At 44.1% G+C, this 26,455-nt stretch overlaps 1 protein-coding gene across 6 annotated transcripts in view; it reads right to left on the bottom strand.

Moving 5' to 3' along the window:
- Positions 1 to 1,678: 1,678 nt before the first annotated feature.
- LIPC (lipase C, hepatic type) overlaps positions 1,679 to 26,455 on the bottom strand; it is an 89,319-nt gene continuing 64,542 nt past the window's right edge. For 3 of the 6 annotated variants that reach the window (XM_006112462.5, XM_006112463.5, XM_089781996.1), the window contains 6 exons: positions 23,182 to 23,299; positions 18,335 to 18,568; positions 16,619 to 16,861; positions 11,493 to 11,613; positions 8,809 to 9,027; positions 2,934 to 3,921 (listed from right to left, as the gene is read on the bottom strand). In XM_006112462.5, the coding sequence (XP_006112524.1) occupies positions 3,810 to 3,921; positions 8,809 to 9,027; positions 11,493 to 11,613; positions 16,619 to 16,861; positions 18,335 to 18,568; positions 23,182 to 23,299 (1,047 nt within the window). In that variant the 3' untranslated portion in view covers positions 2,934 to 3,809. Of the gene's footprint in view, positions 3,922 to 8,808; positions 9,028 to 11,492; positions 11,614 to 16,618; positions 16,862 to 18,334; positions 18,569 to 23,181; positions 23,300 to 26,455 lie in introns of all 6 variants that reach the window. The other 3 variants (XM_025190032.3, XM_014579003.4, XM_025190040.3) reach the window with 2 other exon arrangements.

The following is a 26,455-nucleotide window of genomic DNA, read 5'->3' on the forward strand; positions in this document are numbered from 1 at the left end:
AAATACATTTGGCACCCGGGACCACAAAATGTTAGTGGCCCTAATGCTGCTACGCACTGGTCTGTGTAGACCCTGCTGCGTGCACTGAAAGTTCCTTCCCTAGCACTATGTGAAAGTTTGAGAACCCCATTGCTACAAAATCATCCACTATGTCCTGCATGTTGCTCTGAGGCACAGTCCTTTGTAGCAGGCTGCAATTGATGGCCCAGCCCATGTGGATTTTGCAATTCCAAATTGCTTCTGGCCTGTCGGGAATCACTCGTGGATTGCAAACTTCCACCCAGCAATTGCCACTCACTCCTCTACCTCGGAGAAGCTCTCTTTTTGGTGTGGCTGTGCTGCAGGGTTGGGGCAAGCTCCGCAGACATTTCCAGGAATGTGGCTTTGTGCATCAAAGTTCTGCAGCCAATGCTCATCATCCCCTACCTGCATAACGACGCAATCCCACCAATCTGTGCTTGTCCTGAGCCCAGAATTGTCACTTCACCCTTCACAGCTGCTCTGTGAATCCCAACAACACCCTTGAATTGTTCCAATGTTCCACTGCAAATTGGCCTCCACGGAATTGTTGTGTTCCCAGTGGCTCCTCTGGTAGCTCTGTGAAAACTGGAGGATCAGGCACATTGTGCTCACAATGCTCCTACTAATAATGGAGAGTTGTGCAGGTTCCATGCTTCTCACAGCAATAGCAGAGACAGGAGTTTGAGGGGCTTTTGAAAAGAGGCCTGACGCATTACGGGATGCAGATAAAATTATGGGACAGAGAAAGCTGCGTCGTGGGATGTTGAAACCTTGTTCCCAGTCACCCTTGCACAACTTGTTTACCCTCATGAGCCACTGAAAGCCCTTTCCAAAATACCTAGGCTGCGTTTACACTGCAGGGTTTTTGTGCAAGAAGTCGTTTGAGGAAAAATTCTTGTGCACACCTCAAAGAGCATTGCTTTTGTGCAAGAGAGCGTCCACACTGCATGGATGGTCTTGCGCAAGAAAGCTCAGAATGGCCATCAGAGCATCTGTACTTTTTCGGATAGGCTCTATTTGCACTAGAAACCCCTGCAGAGTGTCCACACATGCCTTTTTGTGCAACAGCTATCGTGCAAAAAGGAGTTATGTCTCGTAGAAGGAGGTTTACCTACACCGCAAAAAGCCCTCTGTTCTGCTGTTTTATTGTTGATTTACTTGCACAAAAGTGCACTTGAGGTGTGGACACTTCACAGGTTTCTGCACAAAAACCCTGCAGTGTAGACGTAGCCCTAGTATTCGGTGATAGCAAGTTGAAGAGGTACCCATAGTACACTGTTCTCTGTCTCCATGCAAGTTCTGGTAGTGAGGACATACACTGCTGACCCAAAGACTGTAGGGTAGACACACAAAAGCAATTTATTTACTGTTATACCCATGTAACTTAAGTCTACTTGACTTAGTAGTGTGGACACTCTTAGTAATTGCTCCTTAATTTTAAAGATTGATATGTTTGCCTAAATTGTTGATTTCCCACATCTTTCAATATCCTCACTTTCCTCCTGACTTATAATTTCTGTGCATTTTTAATTAAAAATTCTAATTTTGGGTGTAATATGGCTTGTTTCAGGCCTTGTGACTACCAAAGGCAATAAATTTTCAGTATTTGAAAATAACATTTCAGATTCTTTAAAGACTTTAATAAAATTAAACATCATAGTAGTAAAAACAAACTTTTAATGATAAATCTTGATTTGTGGCATAACCAAATGACAGATGTAGTGTCAAAATGCTATTTTTCTGTTTTCCACATGCAATCATAAGCTGCAAATAAAAATTATCTGAGAAAATATAGGGCTGACTTTTCCATATTTTCAATTGATACAGGAAATACTGGAAATGCATAATCTTGAAGTTTCAGAAGTCTCTGAAAGTAATGAAGAGGGCTGAAGTTTTACAAATTTAATTTGTAAATCATGTTAGTCTACGGTGTGACAATATTAATCTAAAACACAACTTTAAAGTGAAAAAGATTTAAATGCAGAAGTTCACTGAACATTACTCCTGGGGAAATCATGTGCAAAGCAGGTTTTTGCAAAAACTAACATGCATGCATAATTTTCTCTCCCTCCCCCGCCATGGGCTGCAGAGGTGCTAGCTGCCACAAGAAGTGGCAGAGCCCAGCTCACACACAAAAGATACTGCTGGGGGAGCAGGAGTGAGGGAGCTAAAGGGTTCCTGGCAGTTGCAGATCCCAGCATGCTTTGGGGGAATGAGTCAACAATGCACAGGAAGTGCTGTGTAAACCTGGGATGAAGCATCAGGCTCTTTTTTCTCTCTGGGTCTCTGGGCTCTGGGGCAGGAGGGGCCATCTCTGAACTGGGTGGCATGGCTGGGTTCTGGATGGAGAGAAATGTAGGTATCTGGGCAAAGGGGATCCCATGGCTTGGCCCTGAGGGGAGGAGATGTGGATATTTTGGAAAGGTGTGTGGGGGGGGGGGCCTGTGGCTGGGTTCTGGGGGGGAGGAGACGCAGGTATATTGGAAAGAGGAGGGTCCCCGTGACTTGGTTCTGGGGGGAGGGGATGTAAGGATTTTGGAGGGGAGGTGTCCCATGACTGGGTTCTGGGAGGAAGGAGGCTCAGATGTATTGGGAAGAGGCCCCGTGGCTTGGCTCTGGAAGAGTGGGGAGGGGGGGGAAGAGAAACCGTAACTGGACTGTCATAGAAATTTCTTTTAACTCTCTATTCCTAGGGGAAATTTTGTGTCTGTATTGTGAGACAGACAGACTTGCTGACAGGTATTTTGAAATAAATTACCAAAATAATCGAAAAGGATCTTATTATGTAATGTTATTTTGCCAAAACTTGCAGAATTGTAAAATACTGTGCGCAGAATTGTTACGTTTTTGGCACAGAATGCCCCCAGGAGTACAACATGGCTGTGTAAATAGGGCCATCGGCTGGAATGTGCTTTTGTACACTAAGCATTTTTTTCAAGCAAATTTTGTTTTAAATATTTGTCACTGCATTGACTCGCAAAGCACTTGCCAACAGAATAAAGTTTAATGAAACACATTATTAAAGGTACAATTATTTGGCTCATAACACTCTATGTTCTTTTGGGTATCAGACAAGAAGGATGAGCCTGTCACCTTCATAACTCCTTAGCTCTTGAATGTTAGCATGTTATTCTGTTTGAAAAACTCATACAAATTTTCTGTAGGTGAGAGAATTTTCTCTTCAATAAGATCATTTTTGCCATAAGCGATTTAAGCATCAAGTTCATTAGTAAGTAATTCAACTATGCTTTAGCTGAGGGTATTCAGATTTGAGCCAAAAAAACCTGTCAATTTTTTTATCTCAGTGAACTACTTGTTTTGTGGCTAATACAATTGTTTTCTACCTTGCAGTTAGCAAACTGTTGTTGTTCCAAGTTGTCTAGTTGGAAACCAAGTTGTTTTTTAAAGAGAGTCAGTTTTTTAAATATGCGCAGTGTTCAGTGGCAGCTTTTAGGAAGAGCCTTTTGAAGTAACTATGTTTGCATTTCCATTGAGAAGATTTTATTTTTCCACCTTTCAAGGAAATTTAGATCTAAACATATGATATTGACTAAGAAATCGCAAACTGGTCCGTTTGGGAACAACTTTAAGGACAAACAAAATGCCTTTTTCAGGATACTGGTGTATCCCAAAAATAAAATACAATTTTGATTTATGTCTTTCCTCTGGAACTGTCACAGTATACATAAATTTTTGTTTAACTTAGTACATTTAAAATGCTGGCACTATTTTACTAGGTGTGTATGCTTTTACTTATTCTTGATAGGCAGCTTTTTCATATTCTTTGTTCATCTGAATTTTCTCTTTAGTCTCCGAGAGCTGTTTGCACATCTCACGAAAGTTTTCTCTTGGGCGGGATGCAGGTGCACGTTGTCAACACTTTGAGAACAAAATGTCATTCTAAATAGAAAACACAAAAAATAAGTTACCTTTTTGGAACATTTCTTTGTGTAAATGTTCTGTTTCCTATCGTATTCTTGACTTCAATTCCATTTTCTGCTTTTTAAAAATAAGTCACCCAATTGTTTTCAACTGTGTTTAATTATTAATGTACATCTGACAGCAAGGTATTTAGAGAAGGGGAGTAGGTGAGTCCTAGATTATAGTTTACTGCTTCTGTATGTTTTTTTGATCTTCAATACTTAATAGTCTCAAAAGGGTAGCCCTGTTAGTCTGTAACTAAAAAACTTAAACAATGAAAGGTCCTATCTATATATTTTTAGGTTAGTTTCTAAGGTGTTACAGGACCATTCATTGTTGAAGTTTTTTTCCATAGTTACTGTCAGTTCTCATGAGTCTTGTCTTCATTAGGAAAAATTCCCCTTTGTTATTACATTCATTTTAGCTCTTTCTGCCACTATCTGTGGTGGCATGTGAGCAAAGGCAGGATGCTGATGGCCACTAGTGGGTTAAACCACGTCAGTTATATCTTTTATGATAGTTAGAGAATAAGGTGTTTAAAAACGATCCATCAGTAGCTGCCTGGACCCTACCCTAGTGTTTTCCCACTCTTGCTATCACGTGTGATTCTGAAATGTTAAAAGCAATAGATGGAAATGTTAGTGAAAAGATCTTTGAAGAAATACAGCCATAATAACTTCTTGAGGTTGTAAGGATGAGGTCTCAAAGGCAGATGCTCATCCTTGAATGCCCTTCCTTTGCTCTTTAAGGGTACATCTAGACAGCAGCACTATTTCAGGATACATTCAGTATCCCAAAATAGCATTTTCCACATCTTAACAGCACACTCGTTATTTTGAAATGCAGTCGAAATAACGGGCTTTCTATTCCAACATCCTGGTAAACCTTGTTCTATGGGGTTTAAAGAACTTGTCAGAATAGCAATCTATTTTGAAAGTTGGTGTTATGTAGACAGTGCCAAATTTCAAAATAGACTATCCTGAGCTAGTGCTGCTTGTAGATGCACCCTAAGAAGCAGTATTGAAATAGCATCCACTGAAACATGTCCCCATCTTCCACACAAAGGGGAAATCTGGCACTTGAAAGCATTGCAAACAAATGTTTCAAATTATTAAAATGGGGAAAATGTAATATGAAAACAGTCAACAGTTTGTTAAAGTGTCTGGGAAGGTGGAAGATTAATCAAAACATATGGGTTGTGTTTCCCTGTATTTTAAAGTCTAAAATTCCCAATATGCTAATGATTAATTTCATGCAGTTTGGTCTCCCCAAGGCAGTTTTAATAAATTATTTAAAATACACACCCACATTACTTTCAAAGGAATAATTCCCCTTGATATTGCTTGTGCTTCCTTTCAGAAACACCTAGTAAGCTTTCACTCACCCCAAAGCTGTTTCAGAAACAGCATTATTTAAGATCCCCTGAACTTCCAGATTTCATAGCAAGAGAACAGCACCTCATCAGCACCTATTAAAACATTCTCAGTGCCAACATCCAATTCCATTTACAGAAAATAATGCCAGAGGTCATTGGGTATTTAAACACCAAGTTTTGTGGTGCTAACCCACACAGCCATATCTGCTTCAGAGATCCTCCGGAAAAGGGCTTTATTCCGGAGGATCGTGCCAGCACAATTCTCCCCAGCACATCTGAGAGGTGGGGGGTGGGCTGCTGCCGTGAAGCAGCCCCTGTCTGCTGGGGATCTCAGCAGGAAGTTGAGATCCCCACACACAGGGGCTGCTGCCAGCTGTGCAGGTAGTCCAGCTCAGTCCATGCTTGTGCCAGGTGTGGGACCAAATCCTACTGCAGCTCTGCAATTTGAAAAGCAGTAGGAGCGGGGCAGCAAGCCCCCATGGCTCCTAACGTCCTTTTAAATTGCAGAGCTGCAGCAGTGTTTGGTCCTGCCCCCAGCACGAGCCGGGAATGAGCCAGGCTGCCTATTGACCAATCGAGTAGTTAAATGCCCACCTCTTAACATCCTTAATTCTGTATACATTTTTTAAACTATCAAAGCTCTGGATGAATCATATCTCTGTCATGCCCAGTGCATCTTACTCTTTAATTTGATCCCACAGCTACTTAGCTAAGTCAATACTGAACTGGGTCATTATCATTTTCATACCAACATGAGATGCCCTAAACTCAGGATTAATACTTTGACAGAATCAAGCTGGAGATACTGTTCTGGGAGGAGGAAAATATTTATAAAATAAATGCTTTGAGTTAAAGCAAAAGGAACAGAACATATTGGTCAGGAAAATGTTTATATGACTTTTTTCCTTCAGGTTGGAAGCACTCAGCCTAATTTCTCTTTCAAATTCACACCATAGAATTATCACTCTGCAGGTAGTAAGGGTATCCTCAATCTGCAATAGATTTTATTGGCAGTCTTTCACGATCTCTAGGGAGCAAGGTCACTATCATTGTGCCTTCTGGGTTTTCACCCATCTGCAAAGTAGGACAATTTGTTTGTTCTCACTTAACCTTAGTTAAAATGGCTAGTTCTCTAAGGCTATGTCTAGACTGCAAGCCTCTTTCGAAAGTATCTTTCGAAAAAGCCTCTTTCGAAAGAGCGCGTCTAGACTACAATACACGGATAGGAAAATCAATCCACTTTTTCGAAAAAGAGCGTCCTGACTGCTGGACGCTCTTTCAAAATTAAAAGCCACCCGGAACCGCTTCTGCCAGGCCATGGGGGCAGCATTTCCTTCCGGGTGCTGCTGCCTGCCCTTTGCAGAGACGCGTGGTTAAAGGGACGCCCCTGAACACCCATTGCTCTGCTTCTGCAGCTGCCTTTGCTGTCCCTCTAGGAGGTAAGCAAGGCATTGCAGTGCTGGTTTGGAGTGCTCAGCTTCCTGGGACACCCCAGCAGGTTTTTTGTGTGGAGGCTTTTCTGTTTTAGTCCCATTTTTTTGGCATGGAGCCAGAGCTGCCCCTGGGCAGGCGATGGCCCCACGCCATCATACTGCAAGTGTTGCTGCATCTGCATGACACAGTCATGAGGCTACTTCCCCATCTGGACCCAGACCAAAGGTACGAAGGGATCGTCCGTCATGCAGCCCCACTGCCCTTGCCTCCAAACTTCTTTGTGGACAGGCATTTTTGGAGGCTTGACACCAGCTCTGACTGGTGGGACCGGCTCGTTATGCAGCTCTGGGATGACCAAGAGTGGCTACGCAACTTCCGGATGCGAAAGACCACTTTCCAGGAGCTGTGTACCTGGCTCACCCCTGCTCTGCAACGGCAAGACACCCACCTGCGGCCCGCTATCCCCGTGGAAAAGAGGGTCGCCATTGCCCTCTGGAAGCTGGCAACCCCCAACAGCTACTGCTCCGTGGGACACCAATTTGGAGTGGGCAGGTCTACTGTTGGATACATCCTGATGGAGGTAAGTCATTGTCTGGGGACAGTCACAGTTTGGGGTGGGGGGAAGGGAGACTGTCAGGAAGGGCAAAGTGGAGTGTGAGTGGGAAGGAGCTCCTCCACTCACCCTGAATTGTTGGGGGGGGAGTTCTGAGGAGGGGATTCCTGGGGTGTTTGAGAGGGAAGGTGGGTGGTGGGTTCTCCTCCTAAGAGATAAGGCACCCCTTCTAACATTTTGTTGTCTGTCTCGTTCTGCAGGTGGTGAGGGCCATCAATTCGGAGCTGCTCAACAGGCCCGTCTGTCTACCAGATCTGGACAGCGTCATGGCCGGCTTTGCTGCCCTTGGCTTCCCGAATTGTGGAGGAATGCTCGATGGGACACACATTCCAATCCGTGCACCGCCCCATCGAGCAGCCCAATTCATTAACAGAAAGGGCTACTTTTCTATGGTCCTCCAGGCCCTGGTCGACCATCGTGGCCAGTTTTCTGACATTTGTGTTGGGTGGTCAGGGCGGGCACATGATGCCCACATTTTCAGGAACTCATACCTCTACCGGAGGCTTCAGGCAGGAACATTTTTCCCGCATCACAACTTTGCGGTTGGGGAGGTGCACATGCCGGTGTGCATAGTGGCTGATGCCGCCTACCCCCTGATGCCGTGGCTGATGAAGCCCTACACCGGCCACCTGGATGCAAGCAAGGAGCAGTTTAATGCTCACCTTAACCGGGCTCGCAACCAGGTGGAATGTGCGTTCGGACGTTTAAAAGGCAGATTCTGGTGCTTGCTCACACGCCTAGACATGGGGGAGAGCAACATCCCTGAGGCGGTGGCCGCGTGTTGTGTTCTCCATAACCTGGTGGAGAGGAAAGGGGAGGCCTTCCTACCAGGGTGGGGTACAGGTGCTGATGGTCAGGAGAGGCACTTTGCCCAGCCCCGGACAGCTGCCATCCACCAGGCTCACCGATCTGCTGTTTGCATTTCTCAACTGGAGGCCACTGACTCTACTGAGGGGCTTCTGCCTGGGGACTGGGCCCTGGCCTAAAAGAAGCTTCCCTCCACAACCCATCTCCTGACCCTGTTTGGAGAAATAATAAACACCAGGATTTGTCTCAAAATAATAAGTTCTGTTTTATTTTTTTAAATATCACTCACTGGAAAATAGTATAACTGTTGCAAACATAAAAAAGCTTTTGTTCATTTTTGATGTAGAAAATATACTTTCATGCCAAACTATGTACAATAAACATTTTGTTGAACACTTTCCTTGTCATTTAACTGGGGTGATGGGGGTGCTTGAAACCTGGAGGGGGGAAGGGGACTTGAAACCTGGAAGGGGGAAGGGGATCAGGTTGCACGGTAGGTGTGGTGTCTTTCTGAGACGCCATACCAGCTATTAATTTCTTGCCATATCAGTTTACTTTCACCTCTGCTCTGACCCTTCAAGATCAATACCCACACTGCTTCTTAATTACTCCACAGACTGATTCCCGTAACACATACTTTTCCTGTGTTTCTCCAGCTTTGACTCTTATTGTCTTCACGATAAGTCCTGGTTGACGGTTGCCCTTTGTCCAAGGAATAATCGTCTGAACAGTGTCCCAGATATTTGCCCAAACTGCAGTTCCTTCCCATTTGAATTTGATCATCATTAGCTCACCAATGTCGATATCCAGAGTAATGAGAAAAGTATAGGTTTTATTTCCTGTAATGCCTTCAACACTGTCAAATCAAAATACCAAAAGTGATCTGGACAATGAAATGTGCTATCTGTGAATGACAGTTTCTGGATTATAGGTCTATCTATGGTTTCCCAGTGAAGTACAGTAGACAACACTAGATTCTAAACAACATCAGAATTTTTTAAAAAAAATTTTCCTGCATGTTTTACTGTAAATGATCTTGTGAGATTCTTCAGCAGCGGTGCACTATTTATTCTTTGTGTAGCAGTAGTCCCTAGCAGCCCCTGTTATAGACCCAGACCCCAGTGTGTTAGGTACTGTACAAACACAGAACCAAAAGCCAGTCTCTGCCTCACAGACCTTACTTGGCAGACTTAATGTTTTTAGCCCCTGTCCATATGGGTAGGGATTGAAGTGAGTGGGGAAAACTGCCCTTCATTGACAACATCAGAAGAATTCCCCTTCTCTCTGCAGTGCACAGTGTCTTCAGGGATTCCACTCTTTCATGGAGGGAGAAGTGCGAGGACTCGTTAAATAGGGGACATTGAACTGGGAGGAGCTTGGCCTATTTGTGGCGTAGCAGTAGGAGCAACTCCTGACAGGAAAAGACAAGATTTCCCCAAACCAAGTCCCTCTGTGCCTCTTCGTCACTACAGGGACAGAGGAGGTGAGTTTGGACCCGTGATGCCTGGGCACCAGGAATATTCCTGGCTTGAGGCCCAGCATCACCAAAGTTCAGGGCTGGGTCTCTCCTCTAGCCCTGCTTGCTACACCCAGGTGATTTAAAACCACATGGGGGCCCCTTGCTGCTACCACAGACAGTGCAGCAGGGCTAGAGCTGCTTCCTGCCTGCTTCCGCTGCATGGCTGCCAGCACATCCCTGCGGCCCCGGGGGTGTCTCCATGCACGGCTCCCCTGGACTCCTCATTGGGATCAGCACACACAGATCCCCTGCTCCCCCTCCTGCCAGGGCCACAGGGATGTGCTACAGCTGTGTACAACGAGCAGGAAGAAAGCTGCTCTCACCCTGCTGCACTTGCTGGTGGTGGCAGTGGATTTAAATCAAGCAAGGGCAGCAGACAGGCTGAGGGACGCATGCAGGAAGGGGAGGGAAGCTCATGGTACTGGCAGATGAGGCTGAGGTGTTCACCTGGGGGAGCATTCAGGGGTGGCAGTCAGGCATCAGCATACAAAGACCACTGTCCTCCCCAGGAGCCACTGCCAGAGGGAGTGCCCCAGGTGAGCATGGCGCCCTCCACACGCTCCCCTCACACCCCATCCCTTTTCCTCACTCTCTCTCGCTCACCACTTTTCCACTCCCACACCCCTTCAGCCCCTAAACTCCATTCCAGAGCCTACATCCTAATTCCCTCCCAAAATCTGCACCACCCTGCACCCAGCATGCAGACTCCATTCCAGACCCTCTGCCCCACCAAAAAACCCTCCCAGAGCCGTAGGCAGGTGAAGGGGAGGGAGTTTCAGTAGGGGTAGGGTGCTGGCTCTGGGCCTTCCGGGCACCACCTACATTTCTGCAAAACTACCATTCCTGCTACAGGAAGGTCTGTTCCACAGGCAGCACCTTACTCCCTCTGGATGGATAAGCAGCAACTACAGAATACCTAGGTCTTGCAGAAAATCTCTTTTTAGAAATGTCCCTACACTTGTCTAAATTTCAGGGAATTATATCAGATGTTTCAACATTTTTTTCCAGAAAGGACCTCCCAGTTCCTATATGCTTTTACATCAATCCAGATTCTCTGTAATGGTCAAGGGTAAATGAAGTATGGTAATGAAAGTGGGGAGGACTAGTGATATGTCCTTCACCTCATTCCACATGCCAACACACTATCTCTGAGGTTCAGGGGCAGATGACTGTTTTGCGGGGCCCTGGGCAGCATAATTCCGCGGGGCCTCCCCTTTGCCATGGCGCATGCGCGGGGCTTTCTGAAGTGCGGGGCCCGGGGCGGCCGCCCCATTCGCCCTGCCCTATATCCGCCCCTGCTGAGGTTAGCTGGCCACGGGGCTGGTGGGAGAGGATACAGTCTTTTCTTATCTCTGTTCTTTCCTCCCTCCTGTATGCTGTCACCATGTAACGTTACCATACTGTCTCTTTGTATGTTGTCCAGACTCATGACAATAGTCAACCATGAGGATGAACCTCCACACTCTAATGTGATTTACTTTTAACTCTGTCCAAAATAGACCCAGTGTTCCTCAACTAGTCACCCTGGGCTGGGCAGGGCAGGGCAGGATGCTGTATTCAATGTTCAGGAAAGCTTCCATGACTGTCTAGTTCATTTTATTGTGACTTTTCATATCTGGACTTGCATGAACATTTTAAAAGGTTTACTTGAATGATTTCCAGTTCATCGCTATTAAAAGCTGTACTAAGCCAGGCCCTTCAGAACAAATTATGCATATTTATTATGTAAGTGAGCCTGTTTTAGAAAATGTCACATTGTTTTTCACCACCAATAAAACAGGGACTTTGTGTCTAGTACTCACAGTGTGATAGGGAGATTTTCAGCATCTTCTTTAGTGCCTGTCAGAGAGACAGTAAAAGTTGGTTCTACCTGCTTCTCGTGAATTTCATTGATGAAGTGTATCTTGAATTGATAATGGTAAACTGCATAGAAGAAGAAATTGCAAAGTGAGTCACGGTTGTATAGGCAGTAGCAGAAATTTGCGTTTCAAAGCAGACACTTGAAAATCATTTCTCTTTTATTTATTTCATTAATTTTTAAAAGCTCAATTGCCAAATGCCAAACAGCATTAGTCAGCAGGTTTTTGGGTCCCCACTGCTATCTTTATAAGGACTGATGTAGGGAGATGCATCAGAAGGGAGTTTTCTGTGAGAAATCTTTCAGATTTTGTAAGATTTAATTCTGAGAATTTCTGATGTGTCTTACACAGAGTAAGCAGGCAGTTCCTGGTCTGACTTCCCTAGATTCTGTATATTTATATAAACAGAAATCATGGGCTAAGAAGGACAGAGGAATATTCATATGGACTGAGAGATCTCTTCTGGATGTCATCCTTCCTCCCTGTGATCTTCTGGAAAGTCTCCCGGCAAAACAGATGATTGTTCTTGATGGCATAATTATACATTATGCTTAACACGCATCTGTTCACAATATGACTTTGTTCAACACATTGCAATAAGAAATATGTCATTACTGCTTTGAGGTTTGATGGGTTCTAGGAGAAGAGGGTTTGGGAAAGTCTTTGAACTGAAAAAAGTGATGCTGTTGGGAAACAGGGTGGCTGGGATGTCATGTGCAGTTTTCCAATGCAGCAAATTGCAGAAAATCATTGTCTGACTGTGCACAAATTTCGTCCTACAGCTTTGAATGCCCAAATTTGTCTGTCCTCTACCTGTTCAGAAGTCATGGTAATTGAAGTAATTTCATTTACTGTAGAAAAGCCATTAAAAGCTGATGAAAGCATTCATAGAGTACCCTCTATCAGAGAATTTCTGGACAAGATGACTCTGTCCCCAACACATCAATTGGCTTTACATTAAGAAACAACACAGATGAGTAAAATATCCTTGTTGGTATCCCCCATAACACTGAGCCCTCTGGGCACACTCCTTCTTTCACCAGCCCCACCCTTCCACGCTGGGGCTTGGAAAGGGACAGTATAGGTTTGCTTATGGCAGTCTGTGCACCCAGGGGAATTTTCCCTGGAACTTAGCCATTTCTGTGTGCCTCTGTATGCTGCTTCGAGCAGCACGTAACGGCTGGAGTTGGACAGAATAGACCCCTTGCTTGGTTTGGCTACATATCTAAACCCATCCATCCACGAACCACAAAATCTATCATTTTAAAATAGGTTTTAACCTGCTGACATTGTCTATCAGATCACATTGATCAGGCTGCACCTCTTACAACTCTGGGTTAGCAAATGCTATACTCATAATCATTTAAAATTAAAGCTAAGTCTGCACTGATCTCAGAGACTTGGGAAGGAGATTCGTGTTGTTAAATACTAATATATTTCTGCAGAAGCTAAAAGCAAAAACCTTTTCACCGCCCCCACAGAATGAAAGGTTGTTTTTTTCTTACCATCTGCTGGATAAAACCTGTAACGGAGGTTATGGCTAATTTGGGGCATTCATTTAGCAAGAATTAGAGGTGTTTATCCTGCTTTCCTGGTCAAATGACAGATCAGGTAATTACATACTATTACCCAATATTTCCTGATAGTTACAGTGTGGAAAGGTATTCACTCACCCTCCCTAAAACTGCTATGTAGTCACCTGCACAGAATAGCTGCAGTTTCGTGGTAGGTGAGTGACCACTTTGCATACATTAATGAATAATCATTCAGAATGAACGGCATAAACATTTACCTTCTTACAACTGCTATCTTTTTTTTTAATGAAACCAGATTTGCTTTCATCCTAGCACATATTCTTATTAATTTGAAAAATAGAATGCCCTCTTTCATAAAGAAACTCAGATTATGAGGAAGTATAAAAGTGAGCTTCTTAATTATTTTCTGTCTGAATTTTTCACATGATTTTTACAGCATTCTTGGGAAACTATTTCAAGATCACTTGACACAAATTCTTACAGTTGTTGGACTGTTTTGCAGCTTCTATGAAAGAAAACTCTTGTTAAGCATTGACCTTTTGCTATCCCAAAGCCCATGAATGGCTTTTTTTTTTAAACATCAAGAACAGTTCCAGGAACTGAAATGCAACATGGTCTCTAAAAGTGAAATTCAAGTAATTAGAAACAACAGAGTTTAGGTTTAGGGTAATAAAAGCATTTTGGATACCAGTAGGAAAGAAATACCAATGATCATTTCTTTTGCCAAGACACATTTGTTGATAGATTCCATTCTGAAGAAGCAGTGTTTATGCCTGGATCCTGAAGATGATCTTATGCTGACCCAAAATAATTTTTTGCTTTGAAGAACAAATGAAGAGTTGATTGCTTAGGGACTCCTAAAATTTTAAAATTTCATCTGCCCTATACTGGCCAGTAAAGGGTTAATAGAGCCCTCCAGAGGTGGAAGCAAAAAGCAACCAATAGGAGAGGAGCTGTGAGGAGCAGCCAATGAAGGCCTAGCAGGCCCATATAAAAAAAGAGCCTTAGGGGGGGCAGAGCAGAGTCATAGCTGCCTGGAGCTTGAGGAGAGAGCACTGTGTCTGCAGAAGTTTGTAACCCTGTAGCATCTTGCACAGAACAATTCAGGCAGGAACCTGGGGAGGAGAAAAGGAACTCCAGATGGGCTGCTGAGACTGAGGAGGATATTGTGGCCATGAGGAAGTGGCCAAGGGAAAGGTAATGAACTAGCAATAGTAGAGGCAAAGGAATGCAGTAAGCGATTGCAATTTGGAGGGTCCCTGAGCTGGGACCAAGAGTAGTGAGCAAGGGTTAGGTTCCTCCCCTTGCTACTGGGGAAGTGGAAGGACAATTGACTGCAGTCACCTGTGAGGGTTGGCTGGACTAGGAACTAAACTCCTCTGAAGTGAGGAACACTGGCAGTTACATGGTTAGATAACTGAGCGACAAAGAGGATGTTGTGGTTCCTGACTCTGTGAGAGGGGATGCAGGTGGACTGTGGAGAGTGACTGGGTGCAGACCAGAGATGAGGGCATTGGCCTCGAGCTAACCCCAGAACGACAAGGAAGAGGCACCTGTCCAGTGGTGAGTGATGCACTCTGGGCCAGTTTGCCACTGAATTAAAAACAAAATGGGAAATTCAGAAAATGTCAGGTGTTCTCCTTCTTTCTTTTTAGTTCCTGAGAGGTTGGAGCCAGCAGCAGGAGAAGGGGGAAGAGCTGGTTCTTGGCTTAGAGCTGTCCTTACTCATATGCAGAATATGCGGTTGTATAGGGCACACAAATATTTAGGACACCCACTGGATCTTAATGTCCACCTACCAGTCTCTTTCTGACCCTGTTTTTGTGGCTCTTCTTCCTCCGGAGAGGTTCTAATTAACTTAAAAATGAAAAAGCTTGTCAGACTTATTAGCAGAACATCAAACCTGTGAAAGAGCCATTCAAATGGTAATGAAGCCATTTAAAAAGTATTTGTCCACCCCAAATATATGCTGTCAGTTTCTGAATTTACTGGGTTAATCTAAAGGATCTCAGGTTAAAATTTGTTTTAAAAACATTTCATTAGTGTATCGCTGAAGATTATAAAATCACATATCTAAAAAACCTTCATTCCCCCTCATTCAGGCATAGTGACACCAGTTTAACAGGACTGTGTAGGGCACCATAAATCCTTAGGTCACCCTTGTCCTGGCTCCTCCTCTGACACCCTCTCCAAAATGCCAGCCTCTGCCTTCCCTTCCCCTCTCTTCCTCTGGCTGCCTCACAGCTGTAGGTTTCCGAAATGGGATGGTGTGTGTCTACCATCTGCTGTTGTTTTTCTGGAAACAGACTAACACACCTGCCTCTGAAACCTGTCATCTTAACTGCTGTTTGGAAGTATTTGTAGGAAATGACCTGGGCTGGAGGACTCAGTCCTGATTTCCAGAGGTAATTGCGTGTCACTAAAGACCTTCGGGTAATGAAAAAGGTCGTGTTGTTTACTGTTGCAAACTCCCACCCAATGCTTGTCTACACTGTAAGAGCATTCATGTCCATGGACGTGGATACAGCACAATAGTGCTTAGACATGGTTAAACCAAAACTGGTTCTGTCTTGCAGCATAGCTGGGACCTTACTGTTTCCAAATCATGCTAATGTCTTGGATTATCCAAGTTGAAGCATTGGTTGGGAACATGGGGTCCACAGGCCCAGCTACAATGAAGGATGGGACTGAGTTTTCACTGTGGTGTAACTCAGTGGTTCTTAATCTCTTCTATTCCAGGACCTCCCTTATTGATAGCTATATGGAAGGGGTATGGTGGCTTTGAATCCCTGACACCTGTTCCCTTGAAGGTTTCAATAACAAAGCTGAACCCATGTGGTAATTAGTATAGTAACCAGGTCCTTAGACAATTTGTATAGTGCAGAATGGCCCCTATTCCAGACCTATTCTCTATTAGACCTATTTCCATCCCCACCAATAGTAATTGGTGTAATTCTGTATGTGTTTTCTCTCTCAGTTCAAATAGTTATACTATGCTATACTCTGTTATACTATGCTCCTGACAAAGTGATTTAATGAAGATAACACTAGCATTCCAGTAGCTTCATTTTAGTTCCACAATTCCGCCCTATGAAAACCCACTGTTCTGTTCTGTCTTCTGTTTGAAAAGTAATCATTTGTATGTCTGCTATAGACTAATTACAGATAAAATTTGTACTTCAGTTAGAATCGGAGGTCTTACAAGCCTTCCTTAGCAATTATGATTTTTTGGCTTGGCTGGAAGCCTGCATGTATTATGCCAGTTGTTCAGTTTGAATTAGCTATAAGAGAACTCTGCAGACCTGAGCAGCTTAGAAGCCATGTATCCACAGTTACTGTGTGGTAAGCATGCAACATGCTCTTTCTTCCCACTAAAATACTAAGAGAGGAAAAGCCTGCTAGGATTCACGACTATCTGGACAAACCGATTTTAGCTATTGAGTTTATTACTTAGGCAAATGCATTAATAAGATAAGAAAAACTAGTTAATTCTCTCACTGCAAGGTGGTCTCTTTGGCAAGTGGCCCTACTAACCTTTGAAAGGCATATGTGCTCGTGTCTTCAAAAAGAGCCGCCTGCTTTTTTGGAGCCTTTCCTTTCTGATATTGTAGCCTAGGGTGTTGCACCGATTCTTCCTACAACTGAGGCACATTCCTCTGTCAAAGGTGTGGATGTCGTTGCACCAGTAGGCCATGCTTTGCTTGTCATCATGCAGTAGAGAGTCAATGAACAGATGAACCGACCTCTCATGTGCACATTTCACTGTCTGAGTGATTCCTGGAAAGCATAATAGCAAAACCATTTTACATTTCCATGCCCCCATTCCTGATGCAAGCGACAAAGCAGTGTAGGAAGTTGCCATGTAAATCTCATTGATCCTTCCCAACACATCATATTTACTGCTGCATTCGATCAGACAATCCCCACAGAGACACACATACATTTTTTAAATTCTGTCTAGGAGCATCTGAACATTGTCTGGCTGAGCTGGCAAATATATCGGGAACTAATGTGTACAAAATGGAGCAGATTGTACCCATCCTCTTCTTTAATTTAAATTGTTCAGACAACAGGTACCAGAATGCAATGCCCCAGGATCTGATGGTCTTGGCTGTCCCATATGGAACACAGCATACTGGGATCTGTAGTCTTTTCAGACTTTATATTAAAGATGACAGCCACTGTGGGTTGTATTGCAGAATGTTGTGCTGTACTTTGGCCACTCCTGCAGTATCATTCACCTATTCAAGTGACAAGCCCTCCTGATCAATCATGTTTGCAATTGTGGTTCAGCAAGAACAACATGCATGCATTTCTGTTACAGTGAATTGTTGAGAAACAAGTCTGGCAGTAGGGAACTTATTCTTCATATTACTTTTAATTTGAAGGCTGTTGATGGCAATCTGGAATAGTCTTTTCCCTTCGCTATTACAGTTTTAGATCTTATTTTCCTTTCTGTGACTAATATATACTACGATAGACTATAGAAACACATCCCCACTCTTCTTGACTCACCTACTAGCTTTATTTCTTACTGTTGTGAGAACAGCTGAACACTGTTTGGAATGCAGCATGCTGGGAAAAAACTCTACCTAGTTCTGGAGGTTCAGCAAATCATTCTAATTGTTACTCTGCTCAAGTGCCTTGTCTCCCAGCAGCATATGGCAGCAGTAATGAACTGCTCGGAGGGTGTCTCTCTCTGCATTTACATTGAACAACACTAGGACAAGAGCTTATATATATATATTAAAATAACCTTAGAGTATTACTTGTGCAATTGGCAATAAGGTCCTAGCGAGAGCGTTTGTCCACTTTACAAGGTGGTATCCAAGGGTCATGGAAGTGGGGGGAGATTATTCAGGGAGGTAAATAGTACCGCACTATTTCATTTGATTTTTAAATAACTAATTGCACTGTAAATGTGACTGGCTTAATTAGGGTAAACTCTCCTCCTTCCTTAGTACCCAAAATAAGTGTCCTTGGCATTATCCAAAATAGTGGATAGTAGGATGCTTGTATCCTACTTTTCAGAGGTGCTAAGTGCCCATAGCTCTCACTCAAGTCAATGCAAACTGTGGATGCTGAGAGAATGTTAAAAATCAAGTAATCAGTTTCTAGGTAAGAAAAGCTCTTTCCTTTACAGCATGTTGTTTCTATCAGGTGATACTTTAGGCTATTGAATTGCATGCAGACATTTAAAGTTGGTCAGTCAAACTGCACTGCTTCCCTGGTATGACAGAAAGCACTTACCAGTGATTCCATACTGTGCAATGTGATTATACACATGCATGATGTGGCAGCCAGGTTGAAAGGTGCCTCCATTGGGATAAAAGTCAAAATGTGCCACCGGCTGCTTGATCCCCACGCTGAGCCCCATGTGCTGTTGAGTAAATGTATGAATTGCATCTACAAAGTTGGCATCATCTGGAGATAAACGGTCTGTGGGTGACATTCCTTCAAACAAAGGACCAGCAGGGTCAAGGCCTACAATAAATGCAATTAATCTCTTTGAGACATACGGTAGATGGGTTTGTTTTACTGGAAGAAGTTATGAAACGAATACCATAAAACTGAGAGAACCACTCTAGAGGCACTAAGACTTGTATGGCTACGTCTAGACTACATGCTTCTGGCGACAGAGGCATGTAGATGAGGCTACCAGGCATAGGAAAATGAAGCGGCGATTTAAATAATCGCCGCTTCATTTAAATTTACATGGCTCCTCATTCCAGGAGGCATACGTGGGTGGTCGAGAAATTCCTTTGATGTCGACACCCGCGCGTCCAGACTACTGCGCTGAGCCGACAAACAGCTGATTGGCTCAGCGCAGCAGCCATGTAAATTTAAATGAAGCGGCGATTATTTAAATCGCCACTTCATTTTCCTATGCCTGGTAGCCTAATCTACATGCCTCTGTCGCCAGAGGCATGTAGTCTAGACGTAGCCGTAGTCATGGTTTGCCTTCTTTAAATTAAGAAACGAGACTGGGGCAAAAAGGCCACCAGTATGAGGGAAACAACTCTATCCAAAGGGTTAAAAGCAACCACACTGAAGAATATACCAGATTATAATTAGAAATAATGCATTTTAATATATTTTTTTTCAATGGCTTAATGTATTAAACATGAACTAAATAAACTGCACTAAGGGCTTGGATAACAGCTCGTATACAAAGGTGTTTAATATGTAAAATTAGATACTTTGTATGAACAGGCTCAACAGTTGATGGCATATAGCCATGAATAGAAGATCAAAATGGGGAGTTAAAACTATATTCTCAGTTTGCCTCATTCCCAGATCAAAGTCAAATGTTTCTGCCGATAATTTAAACCCTGAAGGTGATCTGGACCTCGTGTAATATTTCTTTTCTGTTTTAAAAAAATCTCCTTGTACTTTTACTTGGCATGGTGCTCTACATATATTAATAATCTCACAGTCCTTCAACTCATAGTTGGTATGACATTACAGTAGGACCAAAATACCATTAGTCAGCAAAGTCAAATGTAGCAGTTAACTTTCATGTTTTATGTTTACTTTAATGTTTTAGGGATATTCTAATTATATAGTCCTTGTCAAAATACTCTGGGATTATATATTTAGTCACAAAGGAATTCATTTCAAATCTCTCTAAAGAGAGATGTACCACATCCGAAAGCACAAGAACAGACAAATTCCTTAATATAATTTTCTTTGAAAACATTTTGCTAATAAGGAAGATATTAGTGAGCGAGAATAATGAAGTCTGAGGGGAGAACAATTGTTAGTCTGGTCAGTGAGAAGGTGAGCTCACAAATGAGTGGTTTAATTTGGGACATTTTCAGGCATGAATAAAAAGATAAAGGTTGAGGTGGGAAATAAGGAAATATGACCAACTCTAAGGTCCTTAACTGAGTCCATTAAGATGGGACTGTACACAGCATTTTCTTTCTTGCTCACCCTTAAACAGCAAAGGGTATATTGAGGGTTTCTACTAGGGATGGTCAAACTAATTACGATAAAATATGCATTCTGAACCTTTGCTCAAAACTTGAACCTTTGTTGAGAAGAGTCTTGCCTTTGATGTTTGTGCATCTCTGTATTTTGATGTGAGCTGAGAATGGAAGATGTACAGTAATTCTGCAAGACAGATCCTTACTGTAATTCTTCCATTTCAGAACACAGAAGTACTGGATATACTAAGAGACTGTGCTCAGGAGAAATTCAGCCCAGTTTCTACACCAGTGAGAGATGCTCCAAACTGAATATAGTTTTCCATAAGAGCATAAACTTTTTGAGATTAGCCTCTTTTCCAACCAAAACCTGAATAGACGCTTAATTGCTAAATTCTGCTTCTTTGTTGCAAGTGAAATCTGCATGGCTTTTCTGATAAGGCCTCCTTTTGCACCACTAAAGTCAATGGGAGTTTTGCCAGAGACTTCAGTGGTAGCAGGATCAAGGCTCTAATTACCATTCCACTGCAGAAAATGAATAACTTCAAGAAAATGTTCATTAGGAGAATGAACCAGCATTCAAGGCACCACTAGTCCAAAATGGGCTATTTCGCAGCCCTAAAAATACAACAATTGCATATTTTATTGTGGGAGCCCTTGCACAGGCGTTGGCCAGCCAAGAAAAAGTACAGCTGTTATAACTAAGAGAAATATTTTCAGAAGGGTGCACTTTGCCTTTAAATATCGAGCTTTTGGCAGACTTTAAATGTGCTTCTCTTCCATTTATATCACCACTCATAACAGCTTCTGTCAAAGGAAAAAGAATCATGTGGTGAACGGAGAAAATACATTTGGACGCTCACTGTGGTATTCTCTGTACAGACCTGTAGAAGGCTGCCAGAGAAACCCCACCCTGTGAGCAGGTGTTAACCCTTTCCCAGCAATATCCAATGGGATCTGCTGGCTCACTGAAGGCAGAGGTTTATTTTGACACCTGTGTAGAAGGGCGGTAGGAGCTGGTTCTTCAGGAATAAAGAATATATAGCATGGGTAGGCAATAATTTTTGCCTGGGGGGGCCACTTCAAAAATTTTTGAAGTAGCCCCGAGCCACCCCGGAAGGGGCAGGACCTAAATGGGAAGGGGCGGGGCTACTCCACCCCCAGACCATGATTGGTCTGGGGGGGAGCTCCTTTGCCCCCCCTCCCACTAAGAGCCCATGCTCTTGGAAGAGACTTGGCATGCTCTGCCACCCCCAAGCTCCTGGGGTGGGGCAGGGCAGGGCAAAGGAAGCCTGACTGGTCTGGGGGTGGGGGAGCGTGCAAAGCCTCCTCTGCTTTCCCCCACCCCATGCCCTGTGAGCAGTGCACGGTGTTTCAAAGCGCCACGTACTCCTGGCAGGGCGGGATGAGGCTTTGCACGCTCCCCTGCTCCCGGGCCCTAATTGGCCTGGGGATGAGGGAGCAGAAGGGCCTCTGCGGGATGGGTCCACTTGCTTGGCAGGCTGCATCCAGCCTGTGGAGGCCCTTTAGCCCACCCTGATATATAGTGTAGTGAGCTGGCCTGAGGTAGGAATCCTGAGAGCAGTCACAGCTGGGGCAAAGGCATGAGTTGAACTTTATCTTATCTCCTATTCCTTTGTTAAACAGGCAAACACCCCAGGAAGGGTGCATGTTTGGACCCTAGATATTGCTTGGACTTTGGTTTTGATCAGGTTGGAGGAGGCAAATAATAAGAAGGCTCATAAGTAGGATCCTGTGTAAATCCCCTCCCCTTTTATTTTTTTAAAGAAAATTTTCCACCAGCATAAATGTCAAAATATTTAAATTCACAGAATTTGCAGGGAATTAATTTTACACCTGAAATTAATCCATTTTGAGGATGGAGTGAATTTTGCAACTGTTAGGCAATTTTCAGGACTGATTGAATGGATTTCACATGTTTCAAGAACAAACATTTAAGAGATCACAGTTTGGAGCCATTTTCATGATTTCCGTGCCCTCCATTAAATCATTATTTACACAGGGCCTTACTCAGAAGACCTAATAATCAGACGAGTTTTTCTCTAGGCTTCACCTTAGAACTGTCCTGTAAACTGCAACCCATATGGACTTTGAGGCAATTAACTTTCCTTTTTGCTCCCTCAGTGTGGTGGGCCTGAATGAAACACTGGATGTAAACATATTTGTTTTGGGGTCCAGTTCCAAATGATGGGTTCCTGGCTTACCTCTGTTCAGAACTATATTACATTAAGTAACTTAAATTTCTTGCAGGTACTATTGTATTGCAACCCACCTTGGAGGAGTGTGGGGGGGGGGGAGAGGTTTCAGGGCAGACTTACACCAAATGCTCGGCTGACTTCTGCGCCGCTTAGTCGGGCTGCCGCGTGGGAGCAAGTGGCACAAGCGGCCGTTTGGGCTCCGCTCTCCCCATGCAGCACGGGGAGTGCGCTGTCCCCCGAGTGAGAGGCAGGAGGGGGAGAAGAAGAGACAGAGAGAGAGGCAGGACGCGGAGGAGAGCTGAGAGAGAGACGGGAAGAGGCAGTAGGAGGAGGAGAGAGAGAGAGATGGAGCGAGAGACCGGAGGCTCAGGAGAGAAGACCAACGTGGAGGAGAGACCTGAAAATCCCGTCTTATGATGGGCTAATTGGCTAATAGAACAAGGTTTACAGGGATGGCAAAAGAGCGTGTCCGCTTTTTTGAAGTTTTTTTTCGGAAAAGCGGACGTGTTCCTTCCTCCGGTATCCTGGTAAAGCAATACAGTCTAGATGTAGCCATATAGTCAATTTTCACACTTGCATAGTTCAATTGAATTAACTGGGATTATTCAAGTGTATAAAGTTGCTTTACACGTCTAGTATTGTCAGAATCAGGACCTCAGTGTTTATGTTGAAATTTGAAATATTAGAAAAGGAGTCTACTACACATCATGAATGTATTTAACACATTAGATCATATGACTCCTGAAATAAATGAATTACAAGAACACCATTGAAAATCCAGTGTAAATATCGCTGTTATGTACTCACACAATCAGTGAAGATAAGATTGCTCTTTTGAAAAAAAATATAGTTCTGATGTAAGCTGTAACATAAGGGCTGTCAAGTATCAAAACACTTGAGCAATGAAGCCAGCTGGCTGTTCTATTACAATTATAAATATTTTTTTTACCTGTAATTCTTCCAATCTTGTTTGTGCCACTAATATAACTGCCAGCAAACCCTGAAACATGAGCTCCTAGGCTGTACCCAATTAGGTGAACGTTGCTTCTGGAAAATTGAACAGATTCCTGGAAGACATCAGCAGCTTGATTTAGGTGCGTAAAAAGTAAACTGGTAATTGCTATCTAAGAATTCCCATTGGTTACAGCACAAGGCAGTTTGTATTTTGATGCCAGTGGTAGAATGAGGTGCTTAGGTCACAAAAGGAATTTGCTGGTTTTAACTTTATTTAATTCCTACAGGACAGGTGCACATACCTCCGGAAACTTCCATACATGTTAGCTATTGTTTCTCACATAGGCTAGGTCTAGACTACACTCTTTTATCAGAAGAAGCTACGCAAATTGCACCCTTCAATTTGCGTAGCTTTTTCCAATTGCTTTTCCGGAAAAGGCTTTTCCACCATTTGGCCCTGTATAGATGGGGCCAAATGGTGGAAAAGCCTCCTCTTTCAGTGGAGCCCTTATTCCTCATAGAATGAAGTATACAGGGCTCCTTGAAAGAACACGTTTGCTCTTCTGCAAAAAAAAGTGGAAGAGCAAACTTGTTCCGTGGACGTGGAAAAACCCGTCAATCTAGACGTACCCATACTTTGCTCAGGTAGGCCCAGTATTTGTTGATCTTATTCAGAAATGTTGCAGATGTATTGTCTGTCTGCTTTCCAGTTGCTGGATCATGAATGTGTATTCAATACAGTGTAAAACAATCATTTACACGTTGGCTACATCTACACTGGCATGAATTTCCAAAAATGCTTTTAACGGAAAAGTTTTCCGTTAAAAGCATTTTCAGAAAAGCACGTCTAGATTGGCAGGATGCTTCTCCGCAAAAGCACTTTTTGCGGAAAAATGTCTGTGGCCAATCTAGACGCGGTTTTCCACAAAAAAGCCCCTATCGCCATTTTCGCGATCGGGGCTTTTTTGCGGAAAACAGTACTATGCTGTCTACACTGGCCCTTTTGGGCAAAAGTCTTTCGGAAACAGACTTTTGCCCGAACGGGAGCAGCATAGTTTTTCCGGAAAAGCACTGATGATTTTATATGAGATCGTCAGTGCTTTTCCAGAAATTCAAGTGGCCAGTGGATAGCTGGCAAGTTTTTCTGGAAAAGCTGCTGATTTTCCGGAAAAACTTGCCAGTCTAGACACAGCCATTGTGTCCTATCACTCGTATTGGGACACTGATGCATATTGCAAGCAAAGTGTCACAGCACTTGTCATCAGAAATGCAAAGTGATACAGCAGTGTTGTTTCCTGGACTAATTGTACACCGGGGTGCCTGATCTGAAATAAACCTACTCAAGCAGCATAGCCATGGACTCATCACTCTTCCTACTCAATACTGCATGTATCTGAACTCTCTTGGAGACATATGTGTTTTCTGACTTGGAAAGAAAAATGTGGTATTTGTGTGTCTTGTAGAAATATCCAAACCTTTCACTGGCTATTCTAGACTGCAGGCTTCTTTTGGAAGAAGCTTTTCCAGAAGAGATCTTCCAGAAAAACTTCTTTAGAAAGAGAGCATCTACACCAGTGGTCCCCAACCTTTATGGGCTCCCGGGGGCGGGGCCACTCACGCGCCAGCCGCCCGAGGGCGGGGCCACTCACGTGACAGGCGCCCGGGGGCGGGGCCGTGCGTCCTGGGGCACGCCAGGGCCGGGGCCGCCCAAGCCCCTTGTGCCGTGGGCCCAGGGCTGGCGCCGCCTCCCGAGCTGTGCGCCTGGGGTCCGGGGGTGGGGCCACTCACGCGCCGGGCGCCTGGGGGCGGGGCCGCGTGTCCTGGGCACGCCAGGGCCGGGGCTGCCCGAGCCCCTTGTGCCGTGGGCCCGGGGCTGGCGCCACCTCCCGAGCTGCGCACCTGGGGCCAGCACCGGCGCCACGCGCCCGCATGTGCCCCAGGGCTGGGACCGCCCGAGCGCCGCGCACCAGGCGCCGGTGAGTGTCGCGCGCCAGGGGCCGGCACCTCCAGTGCGCAGCGCACCGGGGGGCGGGGCCAGCCTGGGTTGTCAGCAGGCGCATACAAATGCCCCGGCGGGCGCCATGGCGCCCACGGGCACCGCGTTGGGGACCACTGATCTACACAGCAAAAGAGCATCAAAAAGCAATCTGCTTTTTCGAAAGATAGCGTCCACACTGATTGGTCACTATCTCACATTTAAGTTGTAATTATTATGGCTGGAGTGGCCATCAGGGTACCTGTGCATTTTTCCTGGAAGCATCTTCTTTTGAAACCACCCCGCCCCTCCCCCTCTACACACGCCTTTTTCCAAAATAGCTCTTTCAGAAAAAGGCTTCTCCCTCATAGAAACAGGTTTACCACTGTCAGAAAAACCCCTGCCTTCTTTCAGAACGCAATTACAGTGTGGATGTAAGTGTAGTTTTTCTGGCAAAACGGACATTTTTCCGGAAAAACTCTGCAGTGTAGACATACCCACTGTGGGCTTTACATCTTACTCTGCTACCTTTCCCAATCTCCACTAGAGAGAAATACTGAGGCGGAAAATGGTAACAGCTTTTGAGGAAAAGATGTTCCTCAGAGATTATGCCTGGGAAATCTAAAATGAAAAACCATGTCTAGCTCCTAAACACCTGGATTAAGGACTGTAAGGTTTACTTTCTTCTGTATTTTCAAAAACCGCATACACCTCTGACCTATTTGATTCAGGTGGCTCTCAGCCATAAACACACAGCATAAAGACATTTCTGGAAGGCGGAAAGGAAAATTCTCATTGCTAAATGGCCCAGGGGTACTTTTTGTTGTTGCTTCATTAGTTTAAACACAATTGTGTTTCATTAGCAATGTTTACTTTAAGAACAATGCCTTTCAAGTGAATTTAATCTCACTCTCAATGGAATTTAATGCTGTGAAAGGTAACATGCAGCATGAGGGAATCCACTCATACTGCCACAGCAATGTACCCAAAATCACTTCTTCAGTCTCATGCTGTATTCAATCCTTGGTTCGTCTCTGAAACAGTTAGCAAGTATGACAGTCACCGATTTCCCTGATAGGACTTGCCCTAAGTCTCACATAGATCACTAGCCAGCTATCAAAATATGGCTTCAGATGACTGCCACTATGGGCCCAATCTGAACAAGAGCAAAAGTTACTTCTAATCTCACAAAATAAAAGGGTGACACCTGTTATTTCCTGCCCTTCGTGTCATAGTGCGCACCCCCCAAATTGGATGTGAAGAACTCATAATCTGGCCATCACCCACGGCAGCT

This window comes from Pelodiscus sinensis, chromosome 14, assembly GCF_052426305.1.
Source record: "Pelodiscus sinensis isolate ZL-2025 chromosome 14, ASM5242630v1, whole genome shotgun sequence".
In the NCBI taxonomy this organism is placed as follows: domain Eukaryota; kingdom Metazoa; phylum Chordata; order Testudines; family Trionychidae; genus Pelodiscus; species Pelodiscus sinensis.